Source organism: Xylocopa sonorina, chromosome 9 (assembly GCF_050948175.1).
Source record: "Xylocopa sonorina isolate GNS202 chromosome 9, iyXylSono1_principal, whole genome shotgun sequence".
NCBI classification, from domain to species: Eukaryota; Metazoa; Arthropoda; class Insecta; order Hymenoptera; family Apidae; genus Xylocopa; species Xylocopa sonorina.
In genome coordinates, this window is record NC_135201.1 from 6,611,241 (window position 1) to 6,631,287 (window position 20,047).

Consider the following 20,047-nt stretch of genomic DNA (forward strand, 5'->3'; position numbering starts at 1 on the left):
CTCCGCTAGTTGCTGGAGCTTCTGCAAACACTCGACGTCTGTTGATTTAATCGACGCGCTGCTGGGGACCTTCTCCAGCCACTTCTTCTTGCATTCGATCGCCCCGCAATCGCCTGCATCGAGCATCGTTGTCATTTGTCACGGATGAAATTCGAAATTAAAGCAAATGGTAAAGGAGAGAGAGAAAGGGTAACGAGGGTGTCGAAGATCGTTCGTCGATCGTCAGCTAACCAGTTTCACAGGATCCATCGTCCTCTGCTTTAGCAGCAGCAGCCTCCCTCAATCTCTTAGCCTCAGCAGTTAATTGCTCGATCCTCTGTTTAGTTTCCTCTTGGATCCTCCTCGCTTCGTCCAGCTTCGTACTCTTCTCCTCCAACACAGCCATCTTCTCAGCCCAAAGTCTTCTAGCTTCGTCTATCTTTTTCTGAGCCTGCTTCCTCTCAGCCTCGATTTCTCTGACTCTGCAGTCGAAATGGCGACTGGGCGTTCTGGGGCAGTACGCTTCGCCAGAGGCTGGGCCCTCGAACTGTTTCTCCATTATACGTTGAAGGTTGGGCACACAGCTGCCTCGACTCATCCTCCAGATGTTCCACACCATCACAGCTGGCATCGAGCACTCCAAGATGTTCAGTCGCTGTTTCAGATCGCCTTGTTGCTTCTCCAGTTCCTCGTTCTTCAGCTCTCGTTTGCCAATTATTTCTCTGAAGCGTCGATGACACTGTCGATGCATCTTCGACGTCTTTGGGACCTTGCCCTTGTTCAGTTGCTCAAGAGACGTCCTCTTGCCGTTTAGACCCAAGTCTTGGGTCTTTCCGACCTCCTCCTGACTTTTCGAGAGCTTCTCTTCGAGAGATTCTCGAGGCTCCTCGCCAGCTGTGCTACCTTGCTGGATTTCAGCCATCGCTCCATTTTCTAGGACTGGTATGGGCAAGGATTGGGCCTTGGAAATTTCTGAGGCGCTATGGAAGGTGAATTCGGAGACCTCCTCGGGAGAGTCAGCGTCGAACTCTTCCAGAGTGTCTTCGTCATCTTCCATGATGGCCTCCTTGTGTGGTTTCTTGAACGTTAATTACGACGATCGTGGATACGAAATTTCAATGTTTCTACTAAAAAATGCATTTGTTTACGTAATGATAATAATTATAATACTATCAAGAAATTGTAAACATTGTTAGAATTTCGAGTGCACTTAACTGATAGATTCCTTGCAAACACACATTGTTTCACGAAAAAAACCGTGACACTTCCGAAGTTGTCAGATTTTACACGAGATCTCGCTTGGTCAAGACGAGTTACATCTTATTGCTAGCGAGCAACGAGGTCTTAGTTTCGGGCTAGGTGGAAACGCGGTTGACGTTGACGTTTTCGATCACCATCGCTGTAGTTTCAGTAAATTTGTCGGAAGTCACGATTGAATCCCGTCCACTCCATCAATTTTCCAATTTCGTTTGAACGTAGCCACGATGATATCGAAAGTCATGAAAGTTCATATTGATCGATCGATTTCGTCGTTCTTTTCATTACAGTCACCGGTATGAAGGGGTGTTAAATATGTAATAAACCACGTTTATAGCATATAAAGCGCGTTAGAGCTCGATTCGAACCATTTGAAAGCGGTAGTTTTAAAAGGAGGCGATAGACGATATCCAACACTGAACGTCTGCTAATCATAAATTTCCAATGTTTGTTTTATCCCGCGGTTATTTAAAATTCGCAGTTATTTAAACCTGAAAATATCCCCATCGACCACCCCCGTTCCCTTCGTTATTGTTCGACGGTCCAGGCTGACGTTCCCAGCAACTTTCACGCCCATAAATCATTCGCTAGTGTATAGTAATTTGACGCGTTTCATTGTGAAATAGGAGGAGGAATAGTAGACCAGGGGAGAGATTTAATAGGGGGAAAGTTACGTTAGATTGATGTATTGATCAGTACGCGAGGTAAATGCATTACGCGTCTATTTATTCCCCAGCAATCCGTCTTGGTTTCATCGCGACTTCCTCCACCCTTCTTTTCTACTAATTCTCCATTTTAAGACCAACACACTGGCATCCATCTGATCCCAATAAACAACCCTCAACATTTTTCATCCCCAAAAAAAATTCTTAGAAATCATCCTCGACGCGATGCTCGCGTCGTCAGTTAAGAAAACAGTGGATGCTCGCTGGTCTCGCCCTTAAGACAACGTTCCAACCTCCCTCGTGGACCAACGAGCGACGAATTCAGAAGAGGATCAATGCGAGCGGGTCGCAGGGTTAAACATCAATTTTTTCGAGCTTGATTCGCCGCAGCGGTACAACATTAAAGGATAAACCGACCTAAGCCCGCAAAATCCTCGTTTTATGTCGAACCAGCCTGAAAAGGGGGTTGACCTCGCGCTCACCCTCCTCCACTTTCTCCGCCGCCCTTCTTTCTGCACCTCTCGCAAAATCAATAGTATCGGTGTACTGAGTTTATCCCGCGCTTCAGACTAGCCTACCGCCGGTCCTGCCAGGAAATGCTCCTGGAAATTCTGCCCGGGACAGGGTTTCGGGGATGGTTTCGGGGCTGAACGCACAGGCGGCCCAGGGCTGGTATAGATTTTAGGAAGCCAACGGTGGAGCATTCTGAATTTTTTAAGGGCTGAACGCTATTACGAGCTGCTTCGTATTTTAAGGGGCTGAATTCTGCACGGCACCGAGGAATATCTCGCGTTTATATTGCCATCTTCAGGGGTTAACCTTCCCCCTTTTCTTAAGCTAGACAGTGGAGGATTGCATAATTTGGAAGTCACACAAGTTATATTTGGATTTACGTTTCCTGCTATAGCGGAAAGACGTCGCGAAGTTTACAGTGGAAAATGGCATCGTTCAGGAAACGATCTTTTGATAGGCTGCTTCTAATTGATCTTATTCGAGTATCTTTCTTCAATCAGGTGTATCTGATTAGCAGTCGATATAATTGTCCGCATAGCAAGTCCGGTCCTGCTATCGAGTCAACTTATTTAATTACAAATTCGAAACTTGGCTTCACTCGCTACGTTGAATAGGGCCAATTAACGGGATATCAAAGTTCCCACGCAACTAAAAGCCACCGCAACAGACAGTGCTTGGTTTTTAACTCTCGCGTACAGAACGATCTTTCCTCCCAGCTGGGAATCGGATCGCGGTGCATTAAACGTGCCAGCCTGTATTTCAGACTCGACGAGCATCAAAGTATAAGAAAATAGCGAACGTAGCAGGGTCGAGGTCGTAACAACGATTCCTGCTGGTATTTAGCATTTATTACGCATTCAGAAATCAATAACGCCCCCAGAAAGAGTTCCCATCCGCCCCCTTTCCCGTCATCTCAACGGAATCCTTTTGCTCGCCGTTTTTCACGACGATCCAGCTAGCACTAATGGAATGCTCGTATAATTTTTAATACACCCTGCCCGCAGCCCAGGGCTCTCATTAAATTTCGAACCGCCACGGAATCGTCCAATTTATCGATATTTCACCCCTATTAGTCGGCTGTTCCTCGAGCTTTTTCGCTCCTACAATAAAGGACGTTATTACTGCGAACTAATTGAAGGGTCGCTGAGGGGGAGAGAGGGTGGTTAGTAACCATGGCAGTCGGTCTGAAGTGATTGTCGTTGGGCATTGTTTGCTCCCCGAGATCCGCATCGAAATGTAAATAGGGGACGAGATGGGGAGATTTTTCGCTTGGAAACCAGCTTCCGCCTTTTTGGCATTATAATTTATGATAATTGGCGAAATTTCGCGCAGGCAGACTCCATCCCGTGGGCGATGCGTTCGTTTTTAAATTTAACAAGCATGCGATACGGAACGCATTATATTATGGAAATCAGCGGTTCGTTTCGCTTCGTTCCTGACAAGGCGAATACCCGACACGGTTGACGATCAAATGTGAATTATTGTTCGAGTGTGATTTGAATATATCGATTACCGTTTTTAATGATACTGGCAAGAATAAGTCGAGTTTCTACAGTGGAAACGTTGCTTTACCGATTTCTATGTGGAACATGTTCGCTCCAGTTCTTCTGCGCAATAGGTTTCTTCAGTAGTATAGGTCAATGTATAAGGAGGATTGGTCTCTCGATTTTCTTAGCGTTTTGCGAAATGTTTTGTAAAGTGTAATTAAATGAAGCTGGTAGAACGTCGACGCTTTCTCAGTATTGGAAATTTTAAAGCATTCGCGACATATTTACTGTTAATTAACCGAAATATCCGTGGTCAATTAGCGACTCCCAGTAGTACGAGTGAGTAACTTAAATTACATTCGAAAATGATCTAGATATCGGTAATGCAACCATGCATATCATTTGAATTATGCTCGAATTAATCGTTTCTGGTTTGCAGCAGGTAACTGAATATCAATTCGTTTCCAAATTTTCAAATTTCAGTAGTACGAATTAATCATCTACGTTCTAAAATTGAATGGACAAATGAATTTCCAATTCTTCTAATAAAATTACATTCGAAATGAAATGACTGTTCGTGTTTATTCACTAATTGGTTCTATTTAACCTCCAGAAAAGACTCAATTAGAAATTGTTCCAGTTTTCAGTAGTATAAATCAATGATTCACGCTGTGAAAAAATTATTCTCGATTTCCCTCGGTTCAACCATATCGAACTCTATTTAAAAATCAAATAATATCTTTCGTGCTCGTACAATAGCACCATTCAATTACCAGAAAACAATTAATTTCGAATTGCCTCGAGGTTTCAGTAGTACAGATCAATAATTCTGTAGCGAGCTGTTAAAATGAATTTTCAATGGCTTACATACCTTTCAGCCCCGTCAGGAATCTTCATTTAACAGCATTACCTCCACGTACTCGTTTTCGCTCGTCTGCAACATAAAGATACAACAAAAAGTAAGAAAGAGTCACGTAATTACATGGTCGAAGATTTCGAGAGATTTTCTCTCCATAAGGTTCGTTGTTTCCCTGATTGTTCGCGGATTTCTTACGCGTGGTGGACTGTTCGATGAACGGAACGCAGCGGTTAATAGTGTTTCTGCGATTTATTTAACACTTGACCTACATGGCCGGAAGTTCGAGCTTTCGAGCGTTCGCGCGCTAATTTATCGCGTTGCAACCCGTTGACTCTAATTGCCGGCCGGAGAATGGGATTTCTCTTTTTGTTTCGTCCTTCACGGCATCGTTCCGCCCCCGATTTATGACGCGACGCGTGTTTTACAAAGCAAGAACAGAGGAAAAATCGTCGTCGATATTTTTTCCACCGCCGCGGCGTCGCGACTGATCGACGAGACGCAATAAGTTGAAACAAATTCCGCCCCGATCAGGAATATAATTTCCTGCTGGACACGGCTACGATATTTTATCGTAACTAAATTCTTCTCCCCTCCGTGTCGAACCTTTTAGTCCATTTATCACTTAAAAAAAAATTCAATTCCCGGAGTTTTTCGTCGGCTTGGAACGGAATTATCGTATCAGCGATCTCGTCGATCGGAATTACCGGGAATATGTTTACAACGACGCATTACCGTGATCGTATTAATTGAAAAGCAACGCCGCGAGCACTCGACGGGCTGCGAATCTGACCGAAACTTTCTACACACTACCGAAATGAACTTGGAAACACGATTAAGCGACCAATCAAGCCGGTGGAACTTCGTTTGCCCCTGTTGGATACGAAAATTTACGGGAATCGTTTTCGAACTCGTAACGCTCGCTGAATACTGGCTTTCGAAGTTTCGAGAGGAAGTTCTGAACTGTGAATATGATTTCAGCGCCGCGGGATCTCTTCTAACTAAACGTTTTTTGAACACTTTGGGATCGAATGGCTGTTTCACTGGAACAAAGGGTAGAGAAATTTTCGAGCAAACATTTTGTTTATTGTAGCCTACGTCAAAAAAGATATCTTGTACATTAATAGAGATTTATAGTCGTTTTGTGTTCGGCTACGGTTCGCGTAAGTCTCTTAAAATCCTTTTCACGTCTACCCGCTGGAAAAATATCCTGCCTCGCGTTACTACTCCCAAAGAACTCCGAAGCAAACAAGAATCGCGGAGTGAATAAACATGTCCCGCTGGTTAGCTTTATAGTCACCATAATCTGCTTTATAGTCACGTATCTTTTCACGACGTCACACTTGGGACACTGCGAGGTAATTCACCTCGCGCGTACAACTCGATACTAATCTCCTTTCGCCCCTTATGACGATGTCATAACCTGGCGATTAAAACGGCCGAACGCTTGCTCTCTTGGACGTTTATCAAGTTTACGAGCCCCTGCAGGACGGTGTTTCTTGCAGTCGTCAATCCATTAGCATAAACGACTGTACGAATGCGCATGAATGCGCTGTAATGACACGAGCGATGGCGGTTCGAGCTTAAGCTCGCGTTACAAAGTAGAATCGATCCTGTACGCGCGTCGCGAATCCTTGTTCCGTCGAGGTTAATATATCCATAACTTTTGCAGAAGGCTCATTTAACTCTGCGCACGTAACTTTTGCGGTGCACAGGCGACTGTTGGTAATATTCGATACCGATAGTCGGGTTAGTAGCTGCTAGATACGTGGTAGACGCTCGTGGAGACGTGCTCATTAACGAACTATCGATTTCGTCGATTCTCTTCATTATTTCACGTTGATGTTATTCGGGGCTCCGTCTCTTCTGACTAGAAACGTAGACTGTATTCATCTCTGAGTTTCGTAAGGTTGTTATCTTTTTAAGGAAAGTTCGAGGACTCCGCGGGGTCAATTGTGAAAGTACAACAGCTTTCATTTCGGATTTAGAGGTAGATGTATAATAAACAGTTTGTGCTTTGAATCGAGCAGAGAGTACGTAAAGGATGAAACCATGGTCCACTGGAGTTAAGACCGCAATATCATTTGGTAATAGTCTGCGAGACGCGAAACTCTCGTGTCCTCGTAGACACGAGAAATATGAGGACAAGTGGAAGTGGGGCGTTCATGTTCAGACGTATTTCCTTATTGCACGCTCTGTTACATTATTCCCGTGCATTTTTCACAAATAAAAGTGTTTCAACTGAAAGTTATTCAGTCGTACGAGAGACTTAAAATCGTACGTTAATCCACCTCTGCCAGCGATGAAATTAAAAATTCTATTATCCAACTGTTAATTAAATCCCCGCCGTTAAGCGCTGAGTTTCATAGGACTGAACTTCATTCATTTTACACCGCGTAAATTTACATTCAACGATGATAGAAGCGGAGGATTCTCGTGGTTGAATCAGTTCGAAAAATGCTCATTGGTCACCAGCCGGAAATCAGGCCTCGCGGAAATTTATTCCGCGACGGGGGCGCAACGACGTCAATGACCTGCATCGCTGCAGCGATGCATATTTCACCTTGCACACGTCACTCGTGACGTCACTGGTAACCTACATACTTTAAGAGACCGATTCCGATGCAGGCGCGGCCTTCGTAGCGGTAGTCGAAGTTCCTTCCCAGGGCGTACGAGTCGGGGCGAGCTTTCACCTAACTGCACGTGCACTTAATGTCTCGTGATACAGACTGGCTCATCTTTGGCCAAGAAACCATGCGTGAAACTTCAGCTCACAAGCATTACGGGAGTCCACTAATTGCTGTAGTTCCAGGAAAAATTTTGAGAAAGATAGAAATTACGAGCTGAAGTCTCTGGTCGCTTCAATTTCATGGTTGTTCTACTTGCAGTAGAAAAATTCAATTAAACTTAATTCGTTCCGCTTGTTTGCTCTCATTTTTGCGCAAATTGCGTTGAGTTCCAGTTGGATTGGGATCGAAGCTTTTGCGATATTTTATTATGAGAAATGTGTCAATATTATACGCGTGTATTTTTTTTTTTTTGAAAAATCGAACCGCGGGAATTTGCCTGTCAGTTGTTTTTTCTTCTCTTTTATAAACCTATTCACTGCAGTTGCGGTTTATCCGCATCGAAAGAGGGAAGCTTTGATGCAAGGGGAACATGGTCACGTTTAATCAGCCTGAATAGCAGGACCGCGATCTGTGCGTTTTACATTTTCAAACACGCACACCGCCGTGACGCATTCAGGCGTTTCTCGCGTTCGCCACGGTTGCAGATGCGCTCATGTGAAAATATTTTCGTCGATATCTTGGTCAACAGACCAGTGTACAAAATTGTCTGACTGGAATTTCCCGTGGCTCGATCCATCTTCCAATTTCCCTTCTCAATTTCAGAGTCTGGACCATGTCCGACCAATGAAATATGAGCCTCTATTATTAGTAAATAACGTACAAGAAATTAAAAGCATGAATATTTTCACGCGCCAAGTAGAAGAAATTAGTCAGAGATGAAACGAGCAGAAAAAGACTACTTGTCTGACAGTGGATAGTAAAAGGAGTTAATATAAGTAGTACAAGTCAACCATAAGTCAGAAGTTTCCTTAGAATGATACATAATCTAGGTCTTTCGTGAAACGAGGCGAGAAAATTGAAATTGCTAGAGTTCTAATTACTAAAAGGAATCTTCAAGTAGTACGAGTCAACCGATAATACGACTTCCTTGCTTCTCTCGGTTACCCCTTTCGATTTTCCGGCGAAATGAAAGGAAAACTACGACGGATTGGCTAACCTTACCTCGTGTGCTTTCTGACAGAGTCAAATCATCGAACAAAAATTCTTTAAACATAGTAATAAAGATGGTTGGTTCCAGGTTTTGTAATTACTAAGTAATTGGATTGATATTAATATATGTAATTCGTGGCGCGTGTATTTAACTAATTTCCTTCAGGGAATTAAACTAACGTAATTCTACGAATTTGAACGATTATAATAAACGAACTAACTCACTCTCTCTCTCTCTCTCTCCGTTAATTAAAAATGTTATCCAGTAACATCGTAACAAGCTGAAGCGTGATATCCACGGAATAATCGTCGAGACAAAGAGGTAATTCTTAATCTTTGTAATGGAAAACGGGATGGACCAACCATTAAAGGCGTTCAGGTTATTGCAACGATAATTCCACGGGAGCTCCCTCTTTTTTCCCCTCTCCTTCGTTGTCTGAAGCGACGGGATATGACATGGCTTTATTGCTCCCAAGTATCCAATTACATTTGGGATTACAGACTCCTCAAGGAAACTGTAATGAGCGGATTCTTCCGTTTTTCCTCTCCTCGTGCCACGGAAGAGGTGCTTCTCCAGATGCTCGTTAAAATATCGAACCGTTGTTGTCTCATCAAAATTCACGAAATGCATTGGTCGACGTCGACCGCCTCGCTCGAACGTTTGCAAAGGAAACTAGCGAGTTTCTGTTCCATCGATCGGAGAGCTCGAAAAAAATAACGATCCCAAATGAAAAGGGAAACCCGGATGGCCACTGCTGAAATGTCGAAACCGAATTCCTCTGAAAGCATCGCTGCTCCAACGTTCGTATATCCAACGGGGAAAACAACGAACAGCGTGGCACAAAGAAACGCGTTTGTCGAATAAAAAGCAGCCGCGTGGAGGAATCGAATAAAGATGAAAGAATCCATGTGATCGATCGCGCGATAATGGCAGAAAGTTCGCCGGGCGTTCGCAATAAGCCGGGAAATTACGAATTCCGCGCGAGATCTCGTAAACACCGGATCCACGCGCACGCTATTAATAACGAGCCGTGGTTCGTTGCATGTATAATTTCATTTTAACCGTTCGCCCGTGTAATTCCCACGAGCGGTGATCACGTTCGACCGGCAATATCGTGGATTCTTTTTGTCGGAGACAATTCCGACAGGGAGGCTTGTTTTGCCGGACCGAGGAGAGCGGGATTTATTTTCTCTGCCAGCGTGGAAACCGTAGATGATGATTGCGTTATGGCGCTATAGCGGTGTCAAGGGAAAATAACGTGTTAAGTTCAGGTTGGATTTCCCGTCGAGCGTGATTGGGCATTGGAACGTTCGAAAGCTCGAAGTATTGAGAATTTGATGCATTTTAAATTTGCGAACTGCAAAGTCTTGCAGAGGAAAAGAGAGGCGCTGAAAAAGCTATGAAACTCGATGCAAGTAGAAGCGGGCAGCCACTGAGCAGACACTGCTCTCGCAGCTGTTTGTCGACTATTTTTTACGCGTACATAATTTCGAAAAGTGCTGAAGACAAAAGTCGACTGGAGAGCATTCGAAAGCGCGTACGTACTCGAATGTTAACTCGATTTTGTATTCCCGCGATCTCGCGTCGTCTTTGCTGACACGCGACAAAATACCAGGTCGTAAACTCTAACGAGAGGAATTCGTACCGACTTGATTACCAGACCCGCGACGAAATTAATGAAATACCTGGCGCTACGTATTTACGATTAATCAAAGCGAAAACCGATTAAAATTGCATGAATTATTTTTACGTAATAATTGTTCGAATTGAACGCCTTTGAAGAAAAAAAAAAAAAATACAGCTTGCTTTGAGTTTATGAATGGTTCTCCGTTTCTTTTGACCTTTGGCTGTGAAAGGGGATATTAAAAAGCGCAGCGCTGAACGCGTCGTAAACCCGAGAGAAATAACACGATCGCTTGCAATGGTTCATATCGAATGCACGGGGCTGTAAATGCTGCGATTCCACCGACAGATGCAAAGTATTCCTCGTAAATAATGGAGTTTGTCCGTACTGTGAACAATGAAAACGGATGATCTTCCTTTATGGAAGCAGCATAAGCAATCAAACTACTTGGTACGGAAATATCGTTCTCTGACGTAATCTGGCTTCGGGAAAACATGCGGACTTTAAACACGATGATACAGCAATAACGATGTACGTTGTTTTAATTGATATAAAAATTCCTTTCGATCTGCTTACCGGTTACATCGTGAACGTTATCGGATAAAATCGGAAGGCACGCTCTGCAAACTTTTAACTGGCCTAATACTTCTTTTCCACAGTCGCAGCCGGGATTATACATTTAAATACGAGTCGTGGAAAATTCTGTCTGCCCGAGAAACACCCTCGTCATCAAGATCTTCTGTCATGTAAATGTCCTCGCTCAGAGCCCTAGCAAATCTGTTCAAAGTATGTTCTATCAAGTTAAATAAATCCTTTTCGATTCATGAACCAGGGAACGCGAGGCGCGTTCCCTTTCATAGGGGAAAATAAAGCTTTCAAGCAGCGGGACTTTTATTTCCAGCTAAAAAAAAAAAAAAAAGAAAAACTGCCGGTCAATCATCGATGAAAGGACTTTTGTCGCTTTTAATTTGAATAGGAAACTTGGGGATTCCAATGTTTTAAAGAACCTGAGATTGAAAAACTCGAAAGCTTCGAAATTTCAACACCCAAAAGCTCGAAACACGAGAATTTTGGTTTTACAAATCCAGGTACTTGAAAAAGTCAGAATGTCGAGAATCCTGGCCAAGAGTCAAGAATCGAGAAGCTTCTGAGAACTCGAATAGCCGTGATACATCGATAGAAAAAAAAGTCGACGATTCTCGAAGAATCGAATCAGGTATTCGACAATCGAACAGCGTGACAATTCAAATATTTTCATATTCGCGCGGTACGTTCACGCCGCGGTTAATGTTTATCACCTGACGTCACTCACCTACGCCAGGGTTGGTCGAGAGGGTGGAAAACGGGGCTCGTGGTTCCTTGCACAGTTAGAGGGGGTGGCTGGTCGCCATGGCGACCAATGGTGGGGTAGTTTGGGGGATCGATGCCGCAGTGGCGTAGCATCAGGTGGCCAGTGCCCTCTCCATTGTCCCCTGTCGGTGTCCAACAAGTGGGGCGCCCCGTGCCACACCACCTTTTAGCGCCCTTACGAACACTAAGGGTGCTTCCGCTCGAGGGTTTAGAAGAAGGATTTTTGAGCAATCGTGGGAAAAATGCGGAGACGGAGATAGCGACTGGTTTGTAAGCTACTCCGATGGACCGTTTTCGAGGGGTTTCGCTTTTTAGGGTGGTCGAGGGGTGGGTCGCAATGGCTGAGCCTAGGGTAATGACAGATTTAGGAAGGGTATCAGGGAGGATCGTTGGTAATGGAATGGAAACGAGATAGTCGTTCGGTGTGCTAATTTTTGTTGGGGCAATTAGACTGTTTAAAGTCGAGCGTTCGCGTGTTTGCTTTGAAAAAATAGAAAAGGATTTTCAGTTTAACGTAGATTTGCAAATGTTCACCCTTCAATATTTGAAAGTCGAAGGTTGTCCCACTTCGCGCACAGACCTTCCGCCGGCTATTGAAAAGGGTAAACGATTCGCTTAAGGTGAAGAAAATTCATCGCTCAACATTTCCCTGTGTCTCTCGCTTCGGGTTCCCTTTTGACTTTCATGAGGAGCACACACACGGAAATTCTTTTAAAATCCTATTCCGTAAAGCGGCACGTGTTCTGCATTCATGCATCTCGAGGTCTACCATGCATCGAACCTGTTATCCCTATTCTACTTTCAGATGACGGAGGAAAACAATTTATGTGATAATTTGGTTAGGTGTAAAAAATTCTCGCTTTTGCAATTAACCACGCCTGCTTTCTTTTAGTTAATATTTATTGGAATAGCAAGCTGTAAAAAAATTCTAATGACTATGTATCATCTATTTTATCGAGTAAGTAAATTAAATAAATAATTCTTTTTGGAAGGGGAGGGCATCTATTTTCCACCTTAGCTGAGGTATTATGCAGAGAATAGGTGCAGGCATGTACTCGTGGCGCTTCGAGTGTTGCCTTGCAACTAGTGGAGGAGAAAGGAAGAAAGATAGAAAGGAAGATGCGAAAATGAAAACCTTTATCGCGAAAACGAAGTTAATCAGAGGGATTCTTCGAAAGAAAGAAGTCGTCAGAAATTCAAGGTGATTTCCTGGGCGAATCACTTCGCAGTTTCGACACGTTCCGCTTTAATATCGGCTCTTCGGCCGTTGATTCCTCTGGGAAATCTCGGTCCACGTATTCGTTTCGCGGACGTTTCATTGAAAAACCGCCTCGAAATATCGTGTCTTCCTCGTGTCTTACGGACGTCGCCTAAGTCTGCGAGACTGGTCGCTTCGATTGCTATTATTCGTTACGAAACTTTCTCTAACATGTTAATCTTCTGGGAAATCCCAAGTTTCCACTTTCGGTACAGGTGGTTTCCAACAAGTTTTCTGATTTTATTTGTCGCCATCCTAGACTCTTATCCTTGGAATTCTATTCTAATCCAATATGGTTGAAATAAATGATAAAAAGGTCTGCTGCGCATGACAATTGTGACTGGACAAATATTAAATATCATTTGGATACGCTGTGTTAAAATCGAAGAGCAAAGTTGCAAGGAAACTTCAAAACAAAATCGTAAAATCAGGTCCCTGATCCCTTGGGTGCATCTGTCCGGTTCTTTCGTTAAGAATGAAGGGAATGTTTAATAAAATTCCAAGTCAGCGACAGCCACGGAGTTTGTTATCACGGTGTGCCCGAGTTTCGCGAACAATGAGAGCTCTGGAACTTTTCAACTCAATCGGCGATGGAAAACAATCGTTTCTCCTGCGCGTGCATGAGCCGCATCCACCGTTTGCATAGCTGAAGTTCATGAAAGTCTATTCCTGGAATATCGTTGTCTCTCTTTCCCAGAAATTTTCCTTACTCCTTCCCATCGCGCCATAAACCAGCACGGAGACGCATAGTTTTATGGAAAAATGATGACGAAGTGCGTCATAGTCGTATCCTTTTCCTTATAGCCTACATTACAGAACACATAAAATAATAACGTAGGATCTGTTTGTATCTGCACACTGTAACATTCATTGCCTTCGCTCGATCATAATTTTACCATCGACTCCTTTGTATCTCCATGTTACAGCACACCAATTAATCTGCTACCCCAAAATCATTCCGTCCATTACCTCTCTTTGTCATTTACCCCCGTCTTATCCTCGTTGAACATTCTCCACCCTCCGATGGTATTCTTCTGATATTTCTACCTCTCTGTCTCTTCTTTTAATCATCCTCTTGTTACTTTATTCCTTGCTATCCCGTAGTTAATTCCACCCCTCGTTCTCTCGTCTTCCATTATCTCTCCCTGTACCAACAACGTGTCCTTCACTCCTTTTGTTTCTACGGTCATCCTATGCTTCCTCCATCACCCTTGTACACCCCCGTCTCCATCTCTCTCTCCCTCCTCGTAGCTATCAACTCACTTTAACCCTTTCCTTTCTCTGTTTTTCCACTCGATCCTCATTCCCTCCGCACCCCCGTTCACCGTCAGGCGTCTTTGATCACCGTCAGTGGAACCAAACCCCGCGCGTGTGCACCGATGTGCCGTCGGTGCGCGAAGTCACAGGCTATCGTGCACACAGAGAGAAGCCCTGTGCCAGGGTTCATCAGCCGTGGCCGATTGAGCGTGCCTGGTGGCCGCTCTTATAAATCCGCAGCCTGCGATACCCACACGTCGAACCTTGCCCGTGCGCGCGGACAGGGCGCGCGGAAGGGTGAGTTGGGGCTCGTGCACAGGGTGTTTCGATATTTATCGGAAGCTGGCAACCCTCTGGCTACGCGGGGTTACGCTGCCGCAGGTACACCGGGTACGCACGGTGTTCAACATCGCGTCAATGTGCCGTTACATTGAGAAAGACGGGGATCGAAGGTGCCTCGTGTAAACCACCCCCTTGTCTTGCTTGACACGCGCGTACAGCAGCCACTGTGATACGTCATGCGATAAATGGATATCAGCTGCGGCGGTTACGTCCGTGCTCGCGTGGCGCATCGGTTCGGATGCCGATCGCGTGGTGTTTCTCGCGATTCGAACGTGCAAGGTTGAGAAGATCGAGGCAATGACCGTGGATTCGGTGTTGACGGTGTTCGCGACGGATAATAGTGATCCAGGATGCGAGCTTCGATGTCTGACGTGATTGGTAGAAAGAGTTTCAGCGTGTAGCATGTATAGAGAGGTGACCATCGCTCACGTTGGGTGTATACGCGTGGACAATGATATCGACGGCTACGAAGGTGGAAATTAATATCTATTCTCGGACGGTTTCTCGACGTCCACTGCTGTCCGCTGGTGAGATACATTGTCCACGGTTGCGCGGCATCGACGTCCCAACTTCGCACGCTCTTTTGTCCGCCTTTTCACGGGTGTCTGGACAGGGCGAGAAATCCATGACAAAGCGTGAAAACGATCGGTGAATCCCGCTGCAACTGGGTCGTTAATTAAACCCAGACGATATGAAAAGTTGATTCTGTTTAGATCTAGCTAGGGTCTAGCAAGTATCGCGATTTATCTCGGTTGGCTGTGTAGATAGGAACGATTTAATCGAAGTTGCGCTCCCGGGGCTTCTTTCGTGGAGCCAGAAAACGCTTTTCCTCCCCGTACGTGTCACGTGTGAACGGACACGGAGGGGGTTAATAAGAAAAGTTATAATTACACGGCTAAACTAAATCTAACCAGGTGTGTAACTATATAACCGTGGCAGATCTAGGTGCCGTTGAGAATGTAATTATTTCGAGGGTGCTGTTCACGGTAATAAATCGACTTGTTTCGCGTAGAGTTACTTCCGAGTAATTACGAGTTAGTTTAATGCATTAATTAATAGCACCTTTGTTGAATCGTGGCAGTTAGGTGCAGTCGATCGTGTGGAAATTAGTGAAGCACCGGTTGAAATTGTATTCCATTTACGCGGCATTGAAAAGTGAAAATTTTGATTCAATTAATTATTCGCTGACATTTGTGTCGTGTGATAATTAATTAATTACAAATAATTAACAGGCGGGAGTATCAAAAGGGAACTTTAGCCTGGCTATAAATCTCTTTTTAATGATGGTATTATGTTTATAGCGTTCTACGCTTTCTGGCAAATTTAATGAAATATTTGTTGAAAGACACGTTTCTATAATCATATAGGTCACTGCTTTTAAATTAATTAAAGAGAGGAAGGCTGAAGTTTTCTGGTGACTCTGTCTCTTTGCGAGCAGAAAATTATATTAAAAAAAAAAAGAAAAATGAGATAACAGATGAAACAGTCGACTTCACCCTTTAACCATCACCGTAATTGACAATTTGCCTCCACTAAAAAATTATCCATGACAGTTGTTGATCTTATTTGGTGCGACCAACAAAAATGGTAAAAATTTCATTTACGAAACGCTTCTTATTTAGCTATTTCTCGACGTTCGAATGGAATTCTATTTCCTGCGTGCTGTGCTCACAATAACAACTCGAACCGAGTCGTCGTCTCAGAAAAATAAAATTAAAAAGACTCCAGGTTTATCCGGTCTCCAGGAAGTCGACAGGAGATGAGAAAGTCAATACTGTACTACAAATTTATTCACCGTTTATATATCGAGCTTTCGTACTGTAACTGGGCATGAAATATGCAAATCCATCGACCGACAATGGACTCCACTTCCTGCCTGTACGAAACTAAAACTTCGTATTAATAACGCGCGGCCATAAATGTTTTCGCAACACCATTTCGTCTGCATTCAATGCACATTTTATTAACGCCCTTTACGCGAAAAATAACTGCAAATCTATTACGTTATCGTAAAATTTCTACCACTCGAATACACTCCCTTTGCACCGACGTCTCAAATATTATTTTCAACGTCTTAAATGAAAAATCGAATACAAAACGGTTCGTGGAAAAGAATAATGAGGAAAGTGGAACATCTATGTCTGACCAGATGCGGTCTCGTTCTCCTTATTCTACTTAGACCTGATATTTCTGAGGAATACTATTCCTACCGTGTAGTTCCGCGAATTAATTAGATTTCGTCCACATTCTACTAATCTCAATAATATTTCAAAGACTCCATTATCGCGAAAGGGTACTCGCGGAAATGAGGGATGAAAAGAATTTAAAGGGGATGAGAACTTTCATCAGCGGTACCATCGGAGCACCGTTTACCTCGTTAACGAGGGCTTGGAACTTCGTTTCCTAAATTTTCGAAAAACTTTCTTAATCAGCAGGCGCAGCTGCGTTATTAAGTTTGGTAAAAAGCCCGGCTGGTCGGTGAAAAACAATTGCTACGTTTCGCACCCGGCTGATAAACAGCCAGACCCGACTTTTAATATCGGTAACGAGACGCTGGACCGGGAACTTCTCGTTGCGGGAAAGCGACACTTTTTATAGTAATTAACGCGGAGACGTCGGCTGAAAAAGAAGATTACACGACTTTATGCGCACCGTTTCCTTATTCCAACCGTGTTCCGGTTTCCCTTTCCGGTCTTGATATCAGCCGTGGGCAGCAGGTGCACCCAGTGCAACTCGGTCGTTTTTCATTGTCATTTAACAGGCATGAAAATCCTCCCTGAATAGCTGCGTCGGGGTAGAGAATAATTTATTTTGATTTTCAAGTTATATAAGATGTTCCATCACGCATTTCATATCGATATTTCACGAGAACTTTCCGAATCTATCTTGATTTAAACCTTAACTGCACCACCTTCCGCAAACATTTTATTAACTTCCGTGAGAAATAACCGATCGTGTTTCTTTTTCTGTTTCAGGTGAGTGTTTAGTCATTCTTTACCATTGAGTGCCTGAAAACTCGTAAGTTGAATGATATTTTCTATGAGTTGCATGGTAGACAATAAATAGTAGATGTATGCCAATAAATATTATGAAAACTTTGCATTTCGGTTTTCAATATTGTACACGACGATACATTACACCTTTGCATTAAAAATATTCTGTCGGTTAAGTAGGAATCGTGTGGATTCATGTACCATCTGTAGGATAGTAAGGAAACTGCATTTCAAATACAGGTTCCGACAATATCGACGGCTACAGTAATGTAACTTCCTCCATTACCTACTACTGGCTGAAGCAGGATAATGTTTAAACCGCAATTGACAATATAGTACTCCTAAGATTTTTTACAAAGCGTTGGAAAGGTAAAATAGTAATCGACGGAACCCTATGTTTTCGTATATCCTGAGATGGCAACAGCTTGGAGAAAATATATTGATTTCCCAGAGTCACTTTCCACTCGATAAACTTATCACTAAAAGGGAAGAAATCCATCCTGTATCTCGACTATTCCATTATAACACAAACGTAGCAGTAAGGTTCGATTTTCGACTGCTTTCACAGAGGGCTGAGGCCCAGAATTGGAGCCATGACCTGATTCGTGCGAAAGCTCAGGAGGCATAACATAATTCTAACCCGCATAAGTTCCATGTTCATCAATTGATTCGAAAAACTACCATTGTTCGTGCAGGTGTTAAGTATATCTTAGAAAAATATCATTTTATTGAAATGTGAAAAATATTGTGATTACAAGCGACACCAAAAACACTGTCGACTGTACAGACCACGTTTCTACTCCGTGGCTCTTTCCTGGCACATCTCCTTAGTGGTTTTTTATAATAATGGCGCTATCTCCGAGGCTATTAGCTTAAGCAATGCCTCCGAGAGTACCAGCACCCCTAAATACACCAGCAGTTCCATGAATACCAATCCTTCCTAGGGAACCAGATGTAGAATACCCATACCCAGCTCCGTATCCAGATCTAAGGCTCGATGTCAATCCTTGGGAACCAAGACTGGATCCAAGTCCAGATCCAGAGGAAATACTAATAGCTGCTAGACCAGTGGTTAATCCTGAACTCAATCCAGTGCTGATACCTCCACTGAGGCCGCCATTTATACCACCACTAATACTACCACCGATTCCTGAACTCAGACTGAGCCCGTTACCGACTCCAGAATTAATTCCTGAATTCACGCTAGCTCCAGCCGAGCTGCGAATAGCTCCAGAGGAAACTGCGACTGCGATAGGTATACTTTGGGATACTGGAACAGGCTGAGCAATGGAGACTGGCTGAACTGACGAAACTTGTTGAGAAACAGGGTAGACTGGCAGGCTGACAGGTTGAGGAACAGTTATCGGGGAAACTGGTTGAGGCAAACGGACTGACACAGGTCTGGATACTGAATACGGTTGAGGAATCACGACTGGAACTTGTTGTGCGATGGAATTGGTTATGCCAGATGCAGTTATTCCTCCAGTGAGGCTTCCTGAGAGACTGCTGGCGATCCCTGCACTCAGCGATCCCGATCCACCGCTGATTCCCGAAATGCCAGTCGAGAGTCCTCCGCCTGCAAGCCCTAGGCTGGCATACGCTCCGGAAATTCCGTTTGAGTCGAAACCGCTACCATAGCTCGCGCTAGAACCGAAGTCCAGGCCACCGGAAGATCCTCCTAATCCTTCAGAGGCTAAGATGATTCCTCGTTTGGTCACGCGTCTTCCTGACTCAGCTTCGCCAGCAAACGCAGCGGTGGTCAAAAGACAAAGCTGGATATAAGAGAAATCTGGTGAAACTTTTAATCACATTCAGTTCCAACTTGTGATCCAAACCAGGGTAAATTTCAAAATACTAAATGACTCGATATCTCGAGGAATTGCTTTTTCATGTACTTACTACGAAGATCTTCATTGTTGCTCGCGTTCTGCGTTAGCGAATGTGCCATTCATCGAATCCACACCCCGGTTTTATACAACCACTCTACGCGTGCAATCACTTTCACTGTCCAATGTTTTCTACTCGATTTTTTTTCACCGACGCTTCACCCGATCCCCTTGATCGGTGATGCAACCGCAATCGTTGGAAACAAACCGATTCCGTGTTGCGAGACACATGCGCCGCTTTGTCCGTGCATCCGGATGCAATGATATTTCACTCCATTTTGTACCGGACTAACTTTATCCGCCAGTGTGCCACTCTGGAGCATATCATGTATCGTGTACGCGCAACGCCTGCGTCTCTACGACAGGCATTGCGATTTTGCAATCAGGGAACAAGCTGACGATCGTTTCCAGGTCATTTTAATCGCTTTCGAAAACATATTCCAACTGGGTGCATCGCTCTAAAAAATGTATCCTTAAGGGAAATCAAAAGTTCGCGATTCGTTAATCATTTCTCTCAGCCACTTATTGTAAAACAGAACCGAGGAAATATACGAACGGGATTAAAATAAATTATTAATAAGCGATTTAACAATCGCAGACTACGTGAGAAACGAGAATTCGAGGGAAAGAGGTGATAAATGTTTCAGCATTTACTTTAGCATTTTACGTTACGTTACAGGAGAGTCTAGTCGGATGAAGGATGCAGTTAATAAAACTGAAACTCGCAATCCCACAGCGTTTGTACGAAAGCAAGGTCTCCTTTGGGGGGTTCGTCGGGAATATTTGCAGTTGATGTAGGC

The 20,047-nt window shown here is 43.9% G+C and overlaps 2 protein-coding genes across 4 annotated transcripts in view; one reads left to right on the top strand and one right to left on the bottom strand.

Moving 5' to 3' along the window:
• Positions 1-20,047, top strand: part of Dnc (phosphodiesterase dunce) — a 219,903-nt gene that overhangs the window by 50,953 nt on the left and 148,903 nt on the right. The gene's annotated exons all lie outside the window — the stretch shown is intronic.
• On the bottom strand, positions 18,215-19,275 carry LOC143426666 (uncharacterized). Its single transcript, XM_076900258.1, has 2 exons — positions 19,261-19,275; positions 18,215-19,133 (listed from the first exon to the last, which is right to left on the bottom strand). Exons 1-2 carry the CDS (start codon positions 19,273-19,275, stop codon positions 18,234-18,236), a joined length of 915 nt encoding a protein of 304 aa, XP_076756373.1. The 3' UTR covers positions 18,215-18,233.